At 37.8% G+C, this 22,245-nt stretch overlaps 1 protein-coding gene across 1 annotated transcript in view; it reads right to left on the bottom strand.

Moving 5' to 3' along the window:
- Window positions 1–8,011: 8,011 nt before the first annotated feature.
- Window positions 8,012–22,245, bottom strand: part of LOC120416327 (allatostatin-A receptor) — a 122,302-nt gene continuing 108,068 nt past the window's right edge. Inside the window, exons 4-5 of the mRNA XM_039578057.2 lie at window positions 17,572–18,122; window positions 8,012–8,486 (exon numbers count right to left, since the gene is read on the bottom strand). Of these exons, the coding sequence (XP_039433991.1) occupies window positions 18,015–18,122 (108 nt within the window). The 3' untranslated portion in view covers window positions 8,012–8,486; window positions 17,572–18,014. The remainder of the gene's footprint in view (window positions 8,487–17,571; window positions 18,123–22,245) is intronic.

Below are 22,245 nucleotides of genomic sequence, written 5' to 3'. Positions count from 1 at the left end.
CGGGGGAGATGATGACGCGGTTTCGGAGCTGCCGGAACAAGGCAGAACAATTCCTGGCCCTTGGGGAACTGATGATCAAACACATCTACAAAGGATAAATTACCTGTGATCTAGATATAAGCTTTCTCTTCCTCTATCCCCTTTCCTTTGCAATTTTTGTAAGTTTTTTTAAATAGTTTTTTCTTACTCTTGCTAGTGCCTTAGTTAAAGAAATAATTGTTCCTAAATGGATTATGATGCAACACACAGCTGTAAGGAACTCCAAAACTCTGTTATGCACTTCAAAATAACTCATTGTATCTTGATTATTCACCAATAAAACCGAATTGAATTGAAAAAAAAATAATTGTGGATTTTTCAAATATCAAATAACAAAAAAAAGTGTTTATTGTTCAAATTTCCTAACAAAAACGATTTTATCATCAATACCCTAATGACCCATGTTCTATACTTTTCCTGAAATATTTTTTTTTGCAGTTCAATTTGCAACCCAAAAATATGAAAACAAATCGAAACCCGGCTCTTTTTCCGATGAATCCGTTTGGATAGCAATATTTAAATCGAATCATTTTATTTTCTTTCAACGATTGCTCTATGAATAATGCATAAAAAACGCAATGCAAAACTGCACGCTACTGAATACTCATACCTAGTTCCGTCTATTTCTTTTCTCGTCCCAGGAAGGCAAACAAACGTACGGTTTTTTTAAATAATGCAAATTTTATTTCATCCAAATAGTTTCTCATAATTAACAACCATTCTTACAAAGAGCCCTATCATCATCGATCGTGTTTTCTTTTTGACATTCATTGTATGATTTATTTTTTCATTTCTTATTTTTTGTACAAATTCGTGGATTCCCAAAGCTTCGGGTCGTTTTGCTTTTTATTTTGCCTAATTGTTTGGTAGAAAATGGATTTCTCTGTTTGTTTTTTCTCCTTCTTTTTCGAATTCACAGCATAGAGGATAAAAAACTAATAGACCATTGTTTCTATCATTGTCATCGTGGTTTGTTGGTTGGTTTTGTTTGGTTCTTTGTTTACTTCTTCATTGTTTACCAATCACGACTCGATTCTCTCCCCCCCTCTTTATAAGTGACCATTGTTTATTTGTTTGTTTACCGCTACAATTTGAGCGTATCAGCCGCACATGCTCGCACAAACATGCAAATACGATGACGATGACGACGAGTACGACAATGTCAGCCCAAGCGAGCGGAAGTGATAAATGGCAAATATTTAAATAATCGATTGGCTTCGTTTTGCATTGCGCGTGTTACAAATCGATTTGGATTTACCGGTGTTTGATTCTTTATGTGGATTTGTTTTATTTTGTTCGTATGGGTGAGAACAATCTCCCACACTGTTGCTGTGAAACAAAAATGGTTTATTTATTTTTCTTCCTGTCTGTTTGTAACAGCAACATCAAGTAAAGTTTTCCTTTTTTTTCCTTACATATTTTCAAGCACTGATTTACGGTTTCAGAAAACTCATTTACACAGTTGTGGTGGGATGTTGGGAGAGCGTTCATTTTCTTCAAATTGTTTGATTTTAACGGTCATGTTTTCGACTTTTGGTATATAGATTTCTGTTTAACGATACGGGTTAAGCGAAACGCAAGCTTAATTACGAATTTTCCAAAAAGTCACAGTTTTGTAGAATCAAATTTTATGTAGTAATGACTTATTTGAATGATTTCAAATAAACTATTTTGTTACGTTTAATCTAAACAAAGACATGGTGAAACATGATAAAAAAAATCACTCCCTCACTTAAATAATAAATGAAAATAAAAACCCATCATGAACTGTAAAATTAAACAAAAGAGAGATTTCTTTCTTCATGTAAGTTCAACCAAACTTGATTGTTATTACATTCAAATTAAATCTTAAATTATCCTGAAAACCATTCGTGAAATAACGCGAGCACAGAAAATAGAGAATCGAACTTTTTTAGATGCTTTTTTCAATGAGAAAATGCTGTTGATGTTTATTAGCTGACGGAGAGGCTTAACAAAACTATAAAGATACATTACCAAATTGAATGAATTGTTAAATGAAATCTTAAAAGTTTTGTGTTTTGTTTAAGTAAGTTGCCTACTTTTTAAATTGCAGTGGGCAATTCTCTACCAATTCACACGAAATCGGGAAAAGTTGCCCCGACCCCTCTTCGATTTGCGTGAAACTTTGTCCTAAGAGATAACTTTTGTCCCTGATCACGAATCCGCGGTCCGTTTTTTGATATCTCATGACGGAGGGGCGGTACGACCCCTTTCATTTTTGAACATGCGAAAAAGAGGTGTTTTTTTATAATTTGCCGCGAAGAGATAGAAATTTGGTGTCCAAGGGACTATGTGTAAAATTAGACGCTCGATTTAATGGCGTACTCACAATTCCGAAAAAACGTATTTTTCATCGAAAAAAAAAACACTAAAAAAGTTAAAAAAATCTGCCATTTTCCGTTACTTGACTGTTAAAATTTTTGGAACAAGTAATTTTAAAGGAAATTTAATGTATTTTTTGAATCTATATTCATTTTTTCATTTAGAACAAAAAATTTCATTTTAAAATTTCGTGTTTTTTCTGACTTTGCAGGGTTATATTTTAGAGTGTAACAATGTTCTACAAAGTTGTAAAGCAGACTGTTCGGCCAGGGGCCGACTTTGAATTCCCTACGTTGTGTTTTACTTGTCCAGGCGCGTAGAATCTTCCAAATTGATTGAAATAAAACAACTAGTTTATGGTGACTGCCGAGCCAACCGTCTCGGACGGTGGTCAGCGCGCGTAGAGGCAGAATAAAGGTTTATTGTTCTCGATACGGGTACAGAAGTAAACATTCAGGAGACGGACACAAATACCGTCTTGCACGAACATACTCCCGGACCAAAACGAACGTTTTTAATTAATAAACTAAACACTGACTAAATTTCGTATGCTAATATCACAGTACAGGTTCAGCTACGTCGTTCATGGTTGTCCCCTTCGCGGTGCTCTTCGCTGGTCGTCGTGGTGGTTGAAGAATGTAACATCTCGGCACCTTCTGCATCGCACTAGCTCATCGGTTGACGTCCGGCTCGTCGGCGACGATTGCGGCGGGAACCATCCGGGACGCCGAGAAGTGTTGCAGAAGGGGTCCTCAGCCACGGCACTCGCTCTTCCGTTGACGATCGGGTTGCTGGCGATGTGTGCAGCTGAGACTACCCGGAACGTCGAGAAGTGCCACTAAGAACGCCATTTTGTCGATGTCCACTGATTCCACGGCTCACCTGGGTTGTGGATTCCTCAATATCGTTTCCGGCACGGCACCAATGTTCGGCCAGGGGCCGACTTTGAATTCCATACGTTGTGTTTTACTTGTCCAGGCGCGTAGAATCTTCCAAATTGATTGAAATAAAACAACTAGTTTGTGGTGACTGCCGAGCCAACCGTCTCGGACGGTGGTCAGCGCGCGAAGAGGCAGAATAAAGGTTTATTGTTCTCGATACGGGTACAGAAGTAAACATTCAGGGGACGGACACAAATACCGTCTTGCACGAACACAGACAATTGCAAAAAAATTGATATGCAAACATAAAGGGTTTGCTCATAAACATTACGAGTTATCGCGATTTTACGAAAAAAAGTTTTAAAAAAATTACTTTTTGCGTTTCTCTTAGTTTCGTCGTTCGTGTCTGTCGATGAACGGCCGTTATCGACGACGTCCAACTTTTTCAAAACGTTTTTTGTAAAATTGCGATAACTCGTGATGTTTATAAGCAAACCTCTTATGTTTATGCATCAAATTTTTTGAATTGTCTGCTCTACAACTTTGTAGAACTTAATTACACTCTAAAAAATAACCCTGCAAAGTTAGAAAAAACTCGAAATTTGAAAATGAAAAATTTTGTTCTAAATGAAAAATTACCCTTCTGGGTCAATGTAGATTCGACACAGTCGAGTAACGGAAAATGGCAGAGTTTTTAAAACTTTTAAGTGTTTTTTTTCAATGAAAAATACGTTTTTTTAAATTCTCAGTACGCCATTAAATCAGGCGTTCAATTTTACATAAAAGTCCGTTTGACACCAAATTTCTATCTTATCACCGTTTCAGGCTGCAAATTATTGAAAAACACATCCTTTTTCGCATGTTCAAAAATGAAAGGAGTCGTACCGCCCCTCCGTCACGAGATGTCAAAAAACGGACCTCGGATTCGTGATGAGGGGGACAAAGTTTCACGCAAATCGAAGAGGGGTCGGGGCAACTGCTGTGTGAGTTGGCGGAGAATTACCCCAATAACAATGTTTTCTAAAATAATCCAGATATGCTTTGCAATAGTTTAAATAACTTATAATCTTAAAAAAAGGAATAAATTGAGTTTATAGTGCACAAATTTCTCCCTCAGTAGCAATTAGACCACTTGAGAGGCAGTTTTTTCAAACTTTTTTTCGGTTTGTTCTACATGAGAACATATGTTTGAAATTAAAATTAAATAAATAATAGTAGTTTATGCAACAAGTTGCAAAAAGAGGATTTTTCAGCACGAGTCGTACATTAATCCAACGAGGTTCACCGAGTTGGATAAATACGAAGAGTGCTGAAAAAATCAAATTTTGCAACGAGTTCCATACAACATTTTTTGCAATTCCAAAAAAACACATGTCAATATTCAATAAATGTCAATAAATCTTTTAAATCAAAAAAATGTTACTTTTCGAAACAAGTGCTGAAAAGTTCAACGGCTTATAGTCCATGGAATTCCCTCTCTTTTGGTGGTGTTGGAGGCTGTTTTTTGAGATTTTCAACTAAGCAACTTAGATAATTGGAATTGATAATGTTTTATGAAATTGCGAGCAATTCGAAACTTTTTTTTATTTGCTTGGCCTACTCCGCTTGTTGACGATACTTGAAACACAAGCTATTGCCGACGATTTTGAATAAGCATGGAGCAACACTTTCATCAGAGCAAGTTTTTCGCGCACGATTTGCGCTTTCGAGTGGATTGAGGACCGTTTAAAGTGAATCAATTGAATGAGTTTAAAATCGCGTGGTTAAAATGTTTTGCGTAAAGGTTTCAGAAAATTATTTGTCTATCAGTCCTGGTAAGGATTAATTTATATCCACGCACTAACAACCCAATCAGGCACGCTGTTCAAAAGAGGACTTTGCTCTCTAATTTCCGGCTATTCATCTTTTTTATCCTTGTTTCGGATTTATTTCCAGCACCACGTTTTCGAGCCCACCCACGCCACAAACCGTGCCGTCGATCAATCATTTTACGTAGATTGAAATTTATAGAACATCAGAAGCGAGATAGGATTGGGCTAGACTTATAAGCTTCAACCCATCGTTATTTTTATTCTCCGAAGTCTGCTGAAACCCACGTACGAAGGGAGGGGACTTGTTCGGGGGTAATCCATCCACATGGGGATGGATTCCTGCTTATCGAAGCCTGGGGCCAAACTATTTCCACAAAGTTTCTCTACTTTCTATTGGCAATGCACACCCCTGCTTGCAGACGGATCAGTCAAGTTATATTTTTTTTGTGATGAGGAAGGGATCAACTTTTTATACGGTTATCGTTTTCACGTTTCCACATTTTTTATTCATTTTTGAAACCATGACGGCAGGGTATTTTGGCTAGATATAGACAAGAAAGATTCAAATATTTACATGTTATGCCAGGGGAAAATCGGATTTCAGCTGCAATCCATCCAAATTATTCAAAATCTGCTGCATCATCAAAGCCCTCATCAGGCATGGAATTGATACAAACCCGAGAGTGCTGGCAATGCTGGGAATTTACTGTTTCATATATCGAGCCGAAATAAACACATTTCGTTGCCATTGGACCATGAAGCTGTGGAGGCTTTCAACGAATGCTTACATATTGCAGGGGGGTTCAAGCCTCAACAGTGTGTTTCCATAGTTTACGCTATTTTATTACCACGTTATAACTTCGTTGTATGCGTCACTTTTGTGATCGTAAATATTTCCATAATGGAAATATCCTGTATTTGGTGAATTTCACAAATATTGGCACTATATTCTTGAATAACGCAGGCTGTAGAGCTGTTTGAAAATCATTGCGACACCATGCGTCTCCATGAAACTATTCAGAATTCCAACTTTTGAGGGAGGCGCATGGTCACGGCGCAATTTCGATGAAAACGTGCCAAGTTTGGCAACATACCCCAAAGAACCTTCTATCGCTCATCTGTGTCAAATAGTTTCGATCGCCACGGTTCGCAGATTCCTGGTCGCCGACGCCTGTTTACGGGTTTAGAGCGAATCAAACTGGCGCGAAGCGGGCAGCCATCAAATGAGTCAGATTGACGTGGTGCTAACTGGCGGCACCATATTTTAGATGATTTTATTGTGCTTCTAGGAAAGTGTTGGTTATGCACGAAATATTTCTAACAATTTTCGGAAATTCATGGATGGAAGGACTATTTTACAGGAACGTGGGCTGAGATTTGACATGTGATGGTGAATAGAAATGAAGGTTATTTGCAAATTTAATCAAGGAAAGCTTTGAATTTTGATTTAAAATAATTAAAATCTGGTCAGTTTATTGTTCGTTTAAAAAAAGATTTTATCAGGAAACATTAATTTTGAAATCATGGTAAGCTAAAACTGTTGGGAAACTTTGGAAAAATGTGGGGCTCATCATTGGTTAAGCTTGCATTTTGCGAAACTCTCAGTCGCACTGATAAAATCTGCTTAAAACTTTCTATCGTAACAAAATATATCAATTTAAACACTAACATTGACTAGTCATGACTAACGATCTGCTTTTATACTACTTCTAGTTACGCTACATGGCTGTTAAATCTAAAAGCGACTTTGACTAGCTTTTAAATCTCTTCAACTTTAAAGATTTTTATCGTAATTAAAATAGTGACAAATTCGTAGATTTCTGCTTTGCCAAAAATAGACTTTAAAAATAATCCTACATTTATCTACAGCAGTTGGTACTTCCTATTTCCGTTAATAATGGTAGCCTATCTATCTACAAGTTTGTTTTTCAACTAGACTCAATCAATCTTTTTCCGAGTTTAAAAGACAAGTCCTAATCTGTTTCGGCTGTTTCCTTTAACTCATTTTTCACAAAAACTCCACCCTCACTTCGATGTACTTTTTTATGGCTGCAGCAGTAAAATTTTTGCGCTTTTACCTTCCGAGAAGGGCCCCCAGAAAGGACGTACACTTCGCACTTTACCTTTACCCCAGCAAAGAGCTTTATTTATCATCACTTAATTTCATGATTCCGTCTGCACCGGACGTGACCCACGTGCATTTTTCATAATTTTTTTTTCTCTCGCGAATCTTGAATTAGCATCTTTTCTTTTGACTGTTGCGACGCGATGAAAGGTGGATACCTGTGGGGCAGGGTAATTTATCTTACGCAGAGGCCGCAGGACAGAAATGGGTGGAAAATCGAGAGCTCGCTTTTTTTTGTTTTGTTTTTATTGACAGGGAAATTCTCAAGAAGGATCCTTTTTGGTATTTACAACGCTGACTTAAAAAAAATGTTTTCGTTATTTAAGCAAGGATTCGTACGTTTTGTTCAAGTGGGTTCAATGGACCTAGGATGTAATCAGCAGTAACAATTGAACTTGAAACTCATGTTTGATCGAAGGAAATATTTTTTAATATTGGAACCCTTTCGAAATCACTAGTATAAATGGTTTATTTATAGCAACAGGTTCTTTTGTTTATGTTCCTTTGAGTTTTGAAATTGAAGCATTCCGTAGTAACAGTTCAATAGGGCGAATCTGCGTTTGTAAACAAGCAGTCTGTCCCCCTCTTACTTAACGTGATCTGTCACTTGAGCATAAGGGATAGACTGCTTGTTTACAAACGCAGATTCGCCCTATTGAACTGTTACTACGGCATTCTTGAAAGGTCTCAAATTTTAATAACCCGTTACAGTTGGTTTATGCAAGCTCATTTTAAGTCGAAATGTGCACTTAACCAGAATTTGTTTTGTTATCTTATTTTGATGGAGCAAAAATAAGTATTTTATATCAAAATCTCAACCTGCCCTGTCTTGTGAAATCAACCTCTAGGCCGCTGTTTGCATAATTGTCTACCAAACCAAGTTATGTTTTCCCAGCTCTCAAAGATCGCATCACCCCCAATTCTTCGCATCTGCTCCCAGCAACCCAGTCTACCCCGTAGGAACAATTTCATCCCTCGTTTATTACCTAATTATCTGGACGTGTGCAAGATATCACTGCCCTGGCGACTCCCAGGAACGTACTTGATACCAAGATAGAATGGCCACTTCAGAATTGCATCTTGGCCATGGCTGCAGGGCGCAATTAGTCCGGTGAACAACGGCATCAGCAGCCGACACCCCGAGTCCAGCACTCAGCCTGGGAACTCGACTCTCAGGGAGCATAATTGGGGATAATCTGGTGGTGGGCTCTGCTCCCGCGGGGGTCTCGAAAGATGGTCCGATGGTGCCTCGAAGCTCCAGATCCGGACCGAAAGCAGCTCTCCAATCTGGTCGAGAAAAACGAGAAAGAGATACGAGATGGGAAACTGAATTAAGATGGATCACTGCTGTGGGATAAAGTGGCTCTCTAGCTAGAAGGGGAAGGCGGTATGTAGTTTGGGGTCATGTTTTCCCGGTGCCAAGACAAGGCCTCAACTGCTGAGGGCGGTTATTATCGTTCAATTAGTAAAGAATACAGGCAAGATTTACATCGTCCTACCAACACTGCAGGGTTCTGAAAACTTGTTCGTGCGGTGTGAAACTTGGAGAGCTTGTTATTTTGCCAAAGGGATTATTTGTGTTAAATGTGTATTTTGATAGGGTTAAATTTAATTTGATCAGGAACGATGTAACCCTCGATTAAAGGTTTGGTCAAATGTAAAATACATTTTAGAAATAAGAGTGAATGCAACACGGACACGAACACAAACTATTAGCTCGTGAGGTTTTTGAAAAATTTAAAAATCTTTAAAAAAACAAAACGGTGTAAATCCTATTTAAATGTCAAAGTCAATGTACCAGCTTCTGTCGCAAGCAGGCCTGCAAATTGTTTCCAACCTAGCGTACACATGAAGCAAACCAAAATGTCAGTTTACTGCTAGCATGTGACTGTAAGCCTACTGTGTCCGTTCAAGCACTGCCGCCTGACTCGTGCCGGTCGGCTGCTGGAGAATGAGAGACGTGAAAAAATGAGCTACACTCACTCAATTCGTGTCGTATGACTGACTCGTAAAATCCTCTCTAAACACTATTTTGACTATTTTTAAACAATTGAATGGTTCTAGACTGTGCAAAACACTTAAAACAACCATAACTTATATTCAAAATTACATTTCCACGCATAAATACCAACTTTTTGTGTAAAAACTTGTTTCTTTATGTGTGTGCGTGCAACGTCGAATGAGCGTTGGTCGACTACTGCCACGCATTGCAGCTGCTCAGTGAGCTAGGGCACTCACGACTGAGTCGGGTTTGTTTATGTCACGGTTTTGCGGTTCAGTGAATGGATCTGAAAAAATCATGTATGCGTCGTCGATTTTCGCGTCAGGACCCCTGACATTTTCAGCTCTGGTCGCGAGCAATCAAGCTCATATTTGGGATTTGGGCTCAGTACACCTAGGGGATCATGCCCTGAAATGCCCGCAAAATTCGACCATTTTGTTACATCCTAGTATTTATGGTTTCTTAACTTGAGCTTGATGCATCTATCAATCAGTTAAATTATTTTTCCGTTAAAAAACCCGGTTCGATTTCAAATTGATCTATTTGGTTAAAAAAAGATGAATCTAGATTCAAAATAATAATATTGCTTCTATATGAACAGGGCTGTGGAGTCGGAGTCGGTGGAGTCGGGTCTTTTTGGGAACCTGGAGTCGGAGTCGGTGTCATCAAAACTCTAATAGCTGGAGTCGGAGTCAGAGTCGGAGTCGGCTAAATTGTATGAGCTGGAGTCGGAGTCGGAGCCGGAGTTGTAAATTTCTGATAGACCCGGAGTCGGAGCTGAAGTCGGAGTTGTCAAAAAATTGAATATAATTTACGAACTTATTTATTGTTCATTATTTGTTATAATTCTGATTAATTCCCATTTTTTATATTTTAAATTTATTTATTGAATTGCGTGCACTGCGTATGCATTTTTTTGTTCAATTTATTTTTTGGTTCAAGATATTTATCAGATACCATGATGTTTTCGAAGCATTTTTATTGTGATTGGAAAGCTCACTATCAGTATTTAACAAAAATAATTATGTTTTTAAAACATTATCAACTATTATATCAATCTTCTACTTGGAACGCAACATGCTCATTTTGTATGTAAATAAAAATAAATCAAAGTGTCGTACTGAAAACATTTCAAGCTGACAAAAAATATCGAAAATAAGTTGCAACTAAATTTGAAATACAGTTAAACCGGTGCTCTTATGCCTCGCATATGCCATGCTTATACGAGTCATTGAGTTTATTAAATATATCGATTACCCCAATGTTTACAATTTCTTTACAAAACTCTTAAAGTGTTGAACCTTAAATAATATCGTTGAACAAGTCCATTTTTTTTAAAATGCCTTAAATCGGGTTGATATAATTGATATAATTTTGAAATATTAGAATTTTCTCACGATTTGTATGTTTAAAGTGTGTACTGGGCTGGATCACACAATGTCCATGTACGTCTTCTCAAATGAATTCAAAAAAGCTTTAAAAAGTAGTTACTTTGAAAAATGTTTATTTCAAAACCAGGGTATCTATGATTATAACTGCACACCAATTTCTCATTACTGAGTTCAGTTAAATTTACTGAAATCTGCTCTACTGAAATTTTCAGTAAATGATAAAAAAAAACAACTGAAAATTAGTGTAGCCATACCATTCGTGTATGTAAAAAACGAAGACCATGGCCAGGTTAACTTAAAAAATGAATGTGAATTTAAACTAGTTAAATAAAATGTTCCAATTTTTCAAACAACAAAATTCAAATTTACTCAGAAATTTGTTGTGCTGAAAATGCGTTTTTTTAACATGAAAAATACAGATTAGGTGTCGGAGCCGGAGCCGGAGTCAACAAATTTTGGAAAGCCGGAGCCGGAGTCGGAGTTGGAGTCGGCTAACTCAGAAAGCTGGAGTCGGAGTCGGAGTCTGAGTCGCTTGAAATATGACCCGACTCCGCAGCCCTGTCTATGAATTCTTGCGTCTTGATGGTAATAATCTATTGTGAACTTTCTAAGTTTCCTCAATAATTTAGTTATGAAATGTCTTTCAGTTTTGAACAATCATACGAATATTTTTCATCTAATCTTAAAACCGACAGTCCAACTTAATGTTCATTCTATTGCAAACACTCAACTAAAGTAGTTCGGTTTCTGGCTAATCTCCCAAAAGGTTCGGGACCCAGGAAGAAATCTCCAAAAACTATCTTAAAATAAGTTGGAAATAAAACTCCACCGGCGCATACAACCCTTGGAAAATAAGTTGGAAATGTCTTTTTTATTATAACTTAAAGTAGACCCAACTGTTTTGGATCTACCTTGTTGGAGGTGATTCTTGACATTCTTCCGGATCGAATGCAACAAGAATCATCCAAATCGGTTGAGTTTTCGCCGAGATACAGCCGTTTTGACCCCGTTGGTGCTACAAATGTTAAAAGCTGGTTGGTCCTCAAGGGAATGAGTGCAGGAAAGAGCATTTTTGCCGAGTTGGGACATAAACAAAGGCAATGGTGTCAAAGTTTGAAAACAAAAGTGTGTTCTTATACATGGTAATAACTGTGTTACATTCATAAGTATTCAATAAGTTTGTTTCAAAAAAGGTAGCAAATATTGAACTAATTTATTTGAGAAATCTTGAATCATTGAACGTTGTCCTTAGTTTATTTTATGAATAAAGTAAAAATTAGGGAAGCCAACCTTAAATTTATTTTCACTGAAACTACTTCAGTAGAAAAGAAAAAAAATAGAGACTGCATTTACCAACATTATTTTAAGAGTCGTAAAAAGGATGATTATGAGCAATCTTTAAAATATTTTACAAATTATAATAATAAAACCGGTCATGCTGCCGACATTTTTCAAAACTGCACTACATTTATCTCAGTTGCTCGCTTCGAGGCACAACTCACAAAAGTTCATTGCGAAAGCGTTTATTTTGTTTCGCATGACAAATTTTATCTCACTCTGAATGCTGCCTACTCTGATTTTGAGAATGCAAGTTGTTACTATGCTACAGTTCAACCCTCAGCAGACGAAATAAAAAAAAACCTTAAAACATCTGTGTTCCTGAAACATTTCATGATTTTTGATTGCGGGCTAACTGTACCTCCAAGCGACATGATTTATTCAAAAACTCATCAACTTTCATAAAGCCTGAGCTGCTGAGAAAAGCGAGCAATGAAAAGCAGCATCACTCCCACGATTTTGTCTTAGCTGGAAGGAAAAATTCCTCATTTGGAAACAATTTAATTCCACCCTCATCAGCGAAAAAAGGGATTTTTTTTTTCGGAAGGTATGCCAAGGTGGGATCTTGTTTTGCTCAGGCGTCGGATGATCATACTTATATTGGGCTTAAATTACCTGATTTTTGTTTGGGTGAAGCAAAACAAAAATGTTTCTGATTATCACTTTTTAAAATAATTATCCTTTTCTAAGGTTCCTTCCCATCAATATTATTGATTCATGGAATTTCACTGCGAATCCCACTCATAGGAAGCCTTAAAAGCAACCTAGGAAATCAAAGTTCATGCTAAAACACCCTCTTAATACGAAACTTTGAAAACAAATTCAACAAATTCAACAAAATCACGAACATCCAGCATCATCATCATTATCATCTGTTTTGTATTCATCATCCTCACAATAACTTCACCATCAGCGCCATCATCGTCGGTCAACGATAAATGTGTAAATAATAAAGATCGAATTAATCATATTTTCCCCTTCTCTCGTTGCTCTTTGTGCTGGGTGGAGAAACACTCATTCATCCTATCGTGGATCGATAATTTGATTAATATTCTGGAAACGGCTCGGCACGACCTGACGGGGGGCGTCTGGTCATGCAAAGTGGGGGTTCATTCAAATTCAGGAAAATTTCAATTCATTTGCGAGGGTGGTTGTTAGTTTCAATTTTGTTAGTTTGAAAAAAATTAAACGATAACATTGTACTTTTAAATAACAGAACCGATCATATAAGAAAACGGGTAGAAATGGCTGATAATCAAAAAATCTTAATGTCTCGGCATTCCAGTGCTCGAGTGGGAAATAAAATTACTGCTGAAACTACAATCCCATCAACAAAATGTTGGCCATCAAATCTGCCTTCCTCTGCCTGGTAAAACAAGTTAGTTTCCGAAACAAACTCCCACAGCAATGCTTCCAACAAATTACATCTGATTAATTCGATTATTGGGCTGAATCTACACATTTCAAGCCTCTTCCAGGTCATGTTGGATCTCTCTCTTTCACTCAAACTGTGCAGAAATTGACGTTCGGAAAGCACGTATGATGAAATTCCATCTTGCATCAGTCGCAGAGAGGGCATGAATGGACCAACCCCACCCGAACTGCTTCACTTTCTTCTTATCTGCTGACGGGATTCCGAACGTGATTTATTGACTTGATTAGGCACCGGAGGAGCTGCTGCTGGCCGGTCCTGTCCTGTCTGTCGAACGCCATCATATCGATGGAACAATTCGGAACGAAGTTCGAGCTATGGCTGGAAACACGGAAATTTTTTAGCTGAATTGTTGAAAATAAGAACTAGAAAAAGTGTAAACAAGATATAATGATTTCAAGTGAAACTTCAGGATGTTATAAAAAAATGCTCTTACAACGGGACGAACTTTTATGCAAATACATGTTTGAGGTTATTATTTTTTGATACGGAATTAACAACAAATTTATATCCAGCATATTAAATGCCTTCAGACAAATCTAAGATGTTTATTTTTTTTTAGAGCTTAGCTATTTTCCGTGTCACAATCAAGATCCAGGAAGCCGAATCGTTTCAAGATGTTGAAGATTGCGTTTTTCTTCTCCCGTCTCTTCATCTTGAACTGCCCCGTGGGTCATGCAAAACCATAAATCATTGCGGCGGCCAGTATGTGCCAGGGCTGGGCCTGTGGGAGGAACGTGGGTCAGGCAGGTTTGAACCGTGGTAAGGATTAGTTTAGCGAAGATTTATGTCTTCCGCATTCCGGCTGGAATCTGCACCGGGATCTCAAAGTTGGGCTGTCATCTGCCAATCAACATTTTCGTCAACAGGAGGGTGGCACTGGAGATGGTTTCGTCTTATGAGCTGTGAAATATTTGAGATTTCAAGATTTCTGGTATATGGCCAGTTAACCTTGAACATCTTCTAGATATCTTGGAAAACTACAAACACTGCTGCTGAATGGTACAAGTATCCTCCACAGGACAATCCGTTGGTTGGTTGGGCAATCAGCACGTGCAACGGCTGCTGCTGGGTGGGAATGTCCCCAAAGGGAGCACTTGTGCCCCACCGGCATTGTGCGGACGAGATTGTCCGCACTACTTTGCGGTGCTTCTGATGCTGGTGACGTCCTGGAGCAATGTCAACGAAACGACGCTTCGTCGTTTGGGGGGTGAGGCAGATCCGCAGAGTTGGTGAGTTCGTTGGTTGTTGGTCTGGTGCTGACTCGATTATCTTTTACATATCTTTCATGACCGACAACGGGCGGAATCTACTGGACGCGGAACCGCAGTGGAACTCATGGTCTTGGCAGCGAAATGTTGGAGAGGGCGCTGCCGTTGTAATCATAGGGTTGGCGGAATTTGAGTAGTGGCGAAGCAATTTGGGTAAAGTGGCGGTGATGGAACAGCTTTAGAATAATTTTTCATTTATTGTCGATTTGACAATTTTACTTTTTTTATTTAACTTTATTTGCACACAAATGCACTTTCTCGCGAGATTCAAATGACTAGTAATAGAAAGACAAAAATAGTTCAGATAAATCAAGGTATATTTTCATGTGTTTTCTGTCATTTACTCTTCAAAGTTTAGTGACCTGTGTCACTAACTCATCCTTAAAATAACTTTGCAACGCAAATTTTAAGAAATATTGAAAAGTTAACAAAACTATTTGGCAAATTGCCAATTTTGCACCACAATTTGCCAAATGAAAAACTACCCCAATAGCTAAAAAAAACCAACAGGGAGTATACTATCGTGTCAAGTTGCGAAAAGCGATGAAAGGGTTGTACAAACTATTTGTCAAACCACCCCTCCAACTTTTTTCTTCTTCATTCTGAAGGATGTCTGCAGCAAAGGATTAGTACCGTTTTCTATCCTTTTTCTTCAACCAGCCGCTCGTTATATTCAACTTTGTATATTTATCTGACCTTGAAAATCATCTCGCAACTTTCTGGTCGGAGAAGAAGGATGGAAAAGATGTGATGAAGCAAGAATGTCACTCAGATTCTGTCAACGTCTGTTTTTTATTATTATTTTGTGCTATGCAAATGATGCTTTTAAAGATTAAAACTTGGTACAATCATTGTTGTGCTTTGGGAAAACAACTATTCGTGTTTTTCATATTATTCTTATGATAAATCAATTATTTAGCAAATTTTTCATTCCTAGCGTTGAAACATTAAAATTTCCAATTGAATATCTGGAGCAACGTTTGAAAGGCTGGAACGACATAGCTCTTACGGCCTTTTTTTCATAAAATTATTTTTATTAGGTCCTTTTCGGTACTGGGACCTGGTTAGGACCGAGCCGGCTTTTGTAATTACATACATTGTTCTTAATGCTAAGAGTAATTACAGTGGATTTTATGTGTAAATGTTAGTGGGAGGGGAGCCAACTACCCGCGGCCTACTCGGGGTTAGTAGGGAAGGGATTGCTCTTACGGCCTTTCGTCCCATTTAAACGTGTATATTGTACGATCAGTTCCTAACTGGACTCGGTCGTTAGAAACGACCGTCAGCTCAACGACCGACGAAATAGGCGGCGGGATAGGATGCCGGCATAAAAATGTCAAAACCTCTCCCCCCTCACTTCGTCTCACCATCGAGCTGCAGCTTTGTTGACAAACAAACGAAGTACGCGGTCGCATGGTGACGGCATCGAGCCAGAATTAGGGGTGATCATATGGTCAACAATTAAACTTTATTCATGAAAAATAATATTTTTCCGACTGAATAACAAAAATGCAAACATGTTTTAACAATTATTCCTGATGTCGGAGAAGTGATTTAAAATCCAAATTTCAGTTCATATTTTTTTTTCACACCTATTGGGAACCCCTAGTTCTATCCACCAACGTTTCCAATCAACGTAAGAAGATGCCAGAAAATCCAGCTAAATCCACAATAATTATAGGCCACATGAGCAATGTCGTACCGCCCCTTTCAAATGTTGCTCCAGATATGTTTTGAAACACCACCGTCGGAAAACCTCCAACAGTATCTCAGGTGGAATATCTCTGCAAATTTAAACACTTTTAAACCGGACCTTTCGAGGGCGATAACGCCACGGTCCCAACAAGAAAGATCGTTCAGGAAAAAAAAGATACCGCAAAAAAGGAACAAATTTGAATAGGGACCAAAAGGGCAATTTTCCCCATCCGGTCGTTGGTGGTTATTGTTCTACCACGTGTTGTGGGAGGAGGATGGATGGCTGTTGGCGATTGTTGGACCGTATAAAACACGGTATCGACAGCGGTGAAAGAGAAGAACTTTTCGCACGTGTTTGCGATAAACGGCTTATTGGGTTGACCGTTATTTACATATTTTACTGAATGTTTCCAAAGTTTGGGCCGTAGGCAATTATTGTAGTTTAAAGGATAGAATAGATTTGTTATGGCAATTGAAATTGTTCAATTTATAGTTTCAACATTTTCTTGTGAAAGAGATAAAGATAAAGATAGAAGGTCGCTAAACAAAAAAAAATTAAAGCAAAAATTCTAAAAAATTGGCAATATTTGTTTCAAAACTATTAAATAGTTTTGGTACAGCCATCCGAAAAGTTTTTTTTTTCATAAAACAGAGATTTTGCGTCCAACAAATGGTAATAAACGTGGACAATCTTAGGTCAAAAAGGTGGTTAATGGGTTTTAAATATTCAATTTAAATTATAATGATTTTATTTAAAATATTTTGTTCACATAAGCCCCAAATCTTTTTTTAAGAAGGAACCTGAGAGTAAAATACACAAATGATGGTAGTATTTATCAGGAAATGATGACAGTTTCGTGTAAAAGAATGTGTAACATTGCATTAGGAACTGGTGAATTGTCATCGGAAAATCGAAATCATTTTTACACAATTCTTATGCAATATTACTCAAAAAAAAAGAGATAATATTCAACCTACCCAATTTTCAACCTGCATTCTCTCAGTACGTTCACTGAACTGTATACTCCCAGTCACCTTTTTTTTGTAGGATTAATTAATCTCTGCTTAGGGTGTAGTTCAAACAATTCGATTACAATGGAAAATTTACAGTTCACTGCAGATGAGTTACAATCTGATACATCGCCCAAATCTCCACATTACAAACATTGACCGATTCGGTTGAGCATCAGTTAAAATTCCCACACACCCAAATCACCATTAATCTGCGCGCTCTTTAGCTTACCTTGGCATAATTTGCGACGCTCCGGATGCCCTCTGTCCATTTACGGCCCCGATCAAATCTCTGTTGTCCTCGTTGTGACTCCACAAAAACGCTTGTGTCCACTTTTGTCCTCCGATAATGGGATGATGCTTTGGGACGTCCACGTCCAGCGGTTTCAGTCGATAAAAGCGCCGATGGATTCCGTGTGATTTGTGTTGTTGTGCGATGTCCGTGGCAAAACGGTCCCGGATTCGGGGGTTCGTTCCCGGGCCGGGACCACCCCTAACCAAATTGCCCCGTTTCGGCTGGTGGTCGGAGATGATTATACAGCTGCTGCTGGTCGTTTCTGCCGATGATGTTGGTTATGATGATGGTGATGATGATTGGCTGGACGACGACGTTGATGGATAATGTTGATGGTGAACCTCCTAGAAGTATGCGACGGACGTTTGCTCCATTTCCGGTTATAAAATGTCCTGCCCCTGGCAGCTGCCGGTGCGCGTCGTTTTCGTTGGCAGTGGCATGTGGCGGGTGCTGCCGTGGCGACGACTTCCGGGCCCACAGTACACGATCTGGAATGGACAGAATCACACACAAACACACGAAATAAAAAGTTAGAACATGTAAGTGCGAGCAGGCGGTTTCCGGGAACGGGAAATGGCAAACGCAGGCAATGCATTGTCCTCTGGGAACGGTGAACCAACCACAACAGTGTGAACTGGCACCTGCAGGTCACGCTGGTCGCTATTTCGTGTGGTGGTTCCCGTTAAAAGGAGTTTAATTCGTAACTTCCACTAGGGGAACGAAACCATCAGGTATTTCGTAGCAAAGTGGACATTTGCTATGGAATAAAAGCTAAAATAATTATGGATTTAGTTGAACATGAAATGAACAAAATTCGCCTGAAGTTTTAGTCTCATGACTCTGGTTACAGTTTCAAAGCTGGAATATGAAATGTTCGTATGGATTCGTGGAAATGTGTCAAATTCCATCCAAAACATGATGCTTTCTGGTGAAAGGGATAGAGATTTAAGCATTGCGGCAAACTTTTCATGGCAATTTAGTGTCAGCATTTTTTTTCATTATAATGCAAATGGATTCTAGCGTAAAATGTGGGTGTAACATGACTAGGGCTAGTGATTTTTCGTGATTTCACGGAAGCTGCGTAATCCGTGAAATTCAACCTTGGCCGTGAAATTTGGGAAATACTGTGAAATGTCGCGAAATTTGAAATATTCAATTGATAAATCGTTACTCAATGCAGTTAAGCTTTATTTCTTTAATTCAAACATTTAAAAAAAAATTTAACAAGCATTTTTAATGCAGCTTACAAATAAAGAAGTATTTCATAACAGATCTAAAACTATTTTTTAAAGATATATTCAACAAAATGCAGAAGGTTTCTTTATTCCAAAAACATCCAAAGAGATTTAAAAAGAACAACAACACTTCTTTAAAAGAAAACGTAAAAAATACCTTTTTGCCTTCCTCACTGAGGTAAGGCTATAATCCTGCTCTAAAAATGAACTTTTTATTAAAAGCTTGAAGACCCACCTTCATATATACATATCGACTCAGAATCGAAAACTGAACAAATGTCTGTGTGTGTGTATGTATGTATGTGTTCAAAAATCTTGCCAAGTTTTCTCAGCGCTGGCTGAACCGATTTTGATCGAACCAGTTCCATTCGACCTGATTTAGGGTCCCATACATCGCTATTGAATTGTTTGAAGTTTCGATAAGTAGTTCAAAAGTTATATATAAAAATGTGTTTTCACATATATCCGGATCTCAATTATATGCATGCAAACGATGTTCAGATCCATCATCCAACCCATCGTTGGTTAGATAATCGAGAGACCTTTCCAACGAGTCCACAACATCGAAGATCTGGTAACCCTGTCTCGAGTTATGACCACTTAAGTGATATTTATGTACTTTTTTGAAGCCGGATCTCACTTAAATGTATGTAAACGATGTCCGGATCCATCATCCGACCCATCGTTGGTTAGATAATCGAGAGACCTTTCCAACGAGTCCACAACATCGAATATCTGGCAACCCTGTCTGGAGTTATGGCCACTTAAGTGATATTTATGTACTTTTTTGAAGCCGGATCTCACTTAAATGCATGTAAACGATGTCTGGATCCATCATCCGACCCATGATTGGTTAGGTAATCGAGAGACCTTTCCAACGAGTCCACATAATTGAAGATCTGGTAACCCTGTCTCGAGTTATGACCACCTAAGTGATATTTATGTACTTTTTTGAAGCCGGATCTCACTTAAATGTGTGTAAACGATTTCCGGATCCATCATCCGACCCATCGTTGGTTAGATAATCGAGAGACCTTTCCAACGAGTCCACATAATTGAAAATCTGGCAACCCTGTCTCGAGTTATGACCACTTAAATGATATTTATGTACTTTTTTGAAGACGGATCTCACTTAAATGTATGTAAATGATGTCCGGATCCATCATCCGACCCATCGTTGGTTAGATAATCAAGAGACCTTTCCAACGAGTCCACATAATTGAAAATCTGGCAACCCTTTCTCGAGTTATGACAACTTAAGTTATATCTGTGGACTTATTTTTCTGGACCTAAAAAAAATAGCTGAATTATATGTGTCCAAACCACTCATATTACCCATTGTTGGTAAAAAGTGAGGAAGGCATCAACCACATAGGTAGATTAAGTTAGTTTTTATTTTAAATTTTTATTTAAATTTATTTTAATTAATCAACTTTATTAAACAACGAGCAACAAATTGCGTTTGAATATTTTGAATATAAGTTAAGTGTTTTGATTCAATTGATTTGTAAAATAATACATATTGAAATCATATTTGTTAACCATTTTGCAATGTATTATATTTTTTTCTTTAATCATCAATAAACGTAAAAACTGCTTTTAATGAAGTTTTGCCTAAACTATAATTTACCTATTGCTGAAATTTAAAAAAATCTGTATAGCACTTATTTTCATGCTACTAATTTTGATGAATTAGAGGTACAGGACTTGCTTCGTTTTGGAGGTATCTAAGAAAATTAATTTAATAAAATCTCAATAAAATTAAAACAGCTAAATCATAAATTCTTGACTTTTTTTTATTAGGTCCTTTAAAAAATGTTAACATTGAGTGTATCCCTTTTCACACCTTATGTCAATGTTCATTGGAGTAACCGGGATATACTCAATGTTTACATTTCTAAGGATTTTTTTGAAAGGGTCCTATAAACCAAATTTTTATTTTTTGCTATTCGGGTGTTTTTAGAACCGCCTTGAGTCAGGGGTATTCAAAAACACCCAAATAGCAAAAATCGAAAATTTGGTTTATTGGACCTTTAAAAAAAAACTCTGGATTTGTTTGTAAGACTGACGGAAATTCTTTAAAATTTCCCAAAATTAATTCAATTCTCCTTTTTGCAAATAAATCACTTGGGTCAGGGGGTTTTAAACGCGTTTTATTTTGTATCTAAAACTACTGCTTACTTTAAAGACAGTTTTCTGTTAATAATTTTGCTAAAAGAATACAGTTTAACGTTTATTTTGAGTAGTTTTTAGAGTACCGTAAAATTGCCGTGAAATTTCAATGTTTTGTAATTAGCATGACGCGTCATTTTGATTTTTTCGCCGTGAAAAATCACTAGCCCTAAACATGGCCAAAACATAATCAAAGGATTATTTTGAAAGATTTTGGTTAAAGGTGAGCCACGGTGTCCAGCATACCGTTATCATAAAATAAAAATACCCATTCGAGATGGTATTTTTCGAGGAAAATTGGGAACATGTTATTTAGCAGTGGTACACAATTGTGAGATAAATTTGCGACTTTTGTACTAAATTCAGCCGTAATTGGGGTTTTACAATCGAGCTTCAATGTGCTTATTCTTCAACAATGCCATTATCAAATATTTTACCTTGAACCCCGTCGAAATAAAATCCTTTGTTGGCACATGCCAACCTTCTCACTAATGGCATCTCGAATGCCCTTTCAATTCACGAGAAAACCCAAACAAATGATACAATTAAGTCTTAATACAGCTCGGCAGCGATTGAAATCGCAACAATCGAAATAATACTATTATTTTCACATCTTTCTTCTCCGGCCCCGCGGTAACAAGAGTGTACACACATTCCTCACAGATTGTTTAAGCAGAAAGGCACAGCTGGGTGAAATATTATTGGTTTGGGCAAAAAAAAAAAAAAAAAAAAATACGTTAAGGAAATGTATTTCTTCATAATATGTAATAACAAAAAAATAATCCAAATTTGAAATGCTTTTTCAAAGTTTATTTCAATACTCGAAATAGCAAAACAAAATTTCAGCCAAAAACTAAATAAACCCACCGTGCCCATCGAAGCACGTAAAGCCGATTAATCACCGTTTCCACGTGAGCGCACGATTCACGAATGGAAACTGTGTCTGTTGTTGTTAATGTTGGCGGTGGCAGCGGTGGGTTAAAGTCCTCAGTTGAACTTTTCCGTGTGCTCAGCCCACCTTGCTGGGTGAATTCCTGGTTGCCCATTGAGATAATATTTTTCTTTATTCAGTGCAATCATCGGCTTTGTTTTATTTACACTGGCACTGTTTAGAAGGAAAACAAACTTTCCTCTTCGTGTTTCCCCTTCTTCTGCTGTCTGTTCCTCAGTACCATAACCTGCCCACTCTGACTGGTATTATTGC

The sequence above is a fragment of the Culex pipiens genome, chromosome 1 (genome assembly GCF_016801865.2).
Source record: "Culex pipiens pallens isolate TS chromosome 1, TS_CPP_V2, whole genome shotgun sequence".
NCBI classification, from domain to species: Eukaryota; Metazoa; Arthropoda; class Insecta; order Diptera; family Culicidae; genus Culex; species Culex pipiens.
The sequence above is the reverse complement of the archived record's forward strand: the minus strand, read 5'-3'. Positions and strand labels throughout refer to the sequence as shown.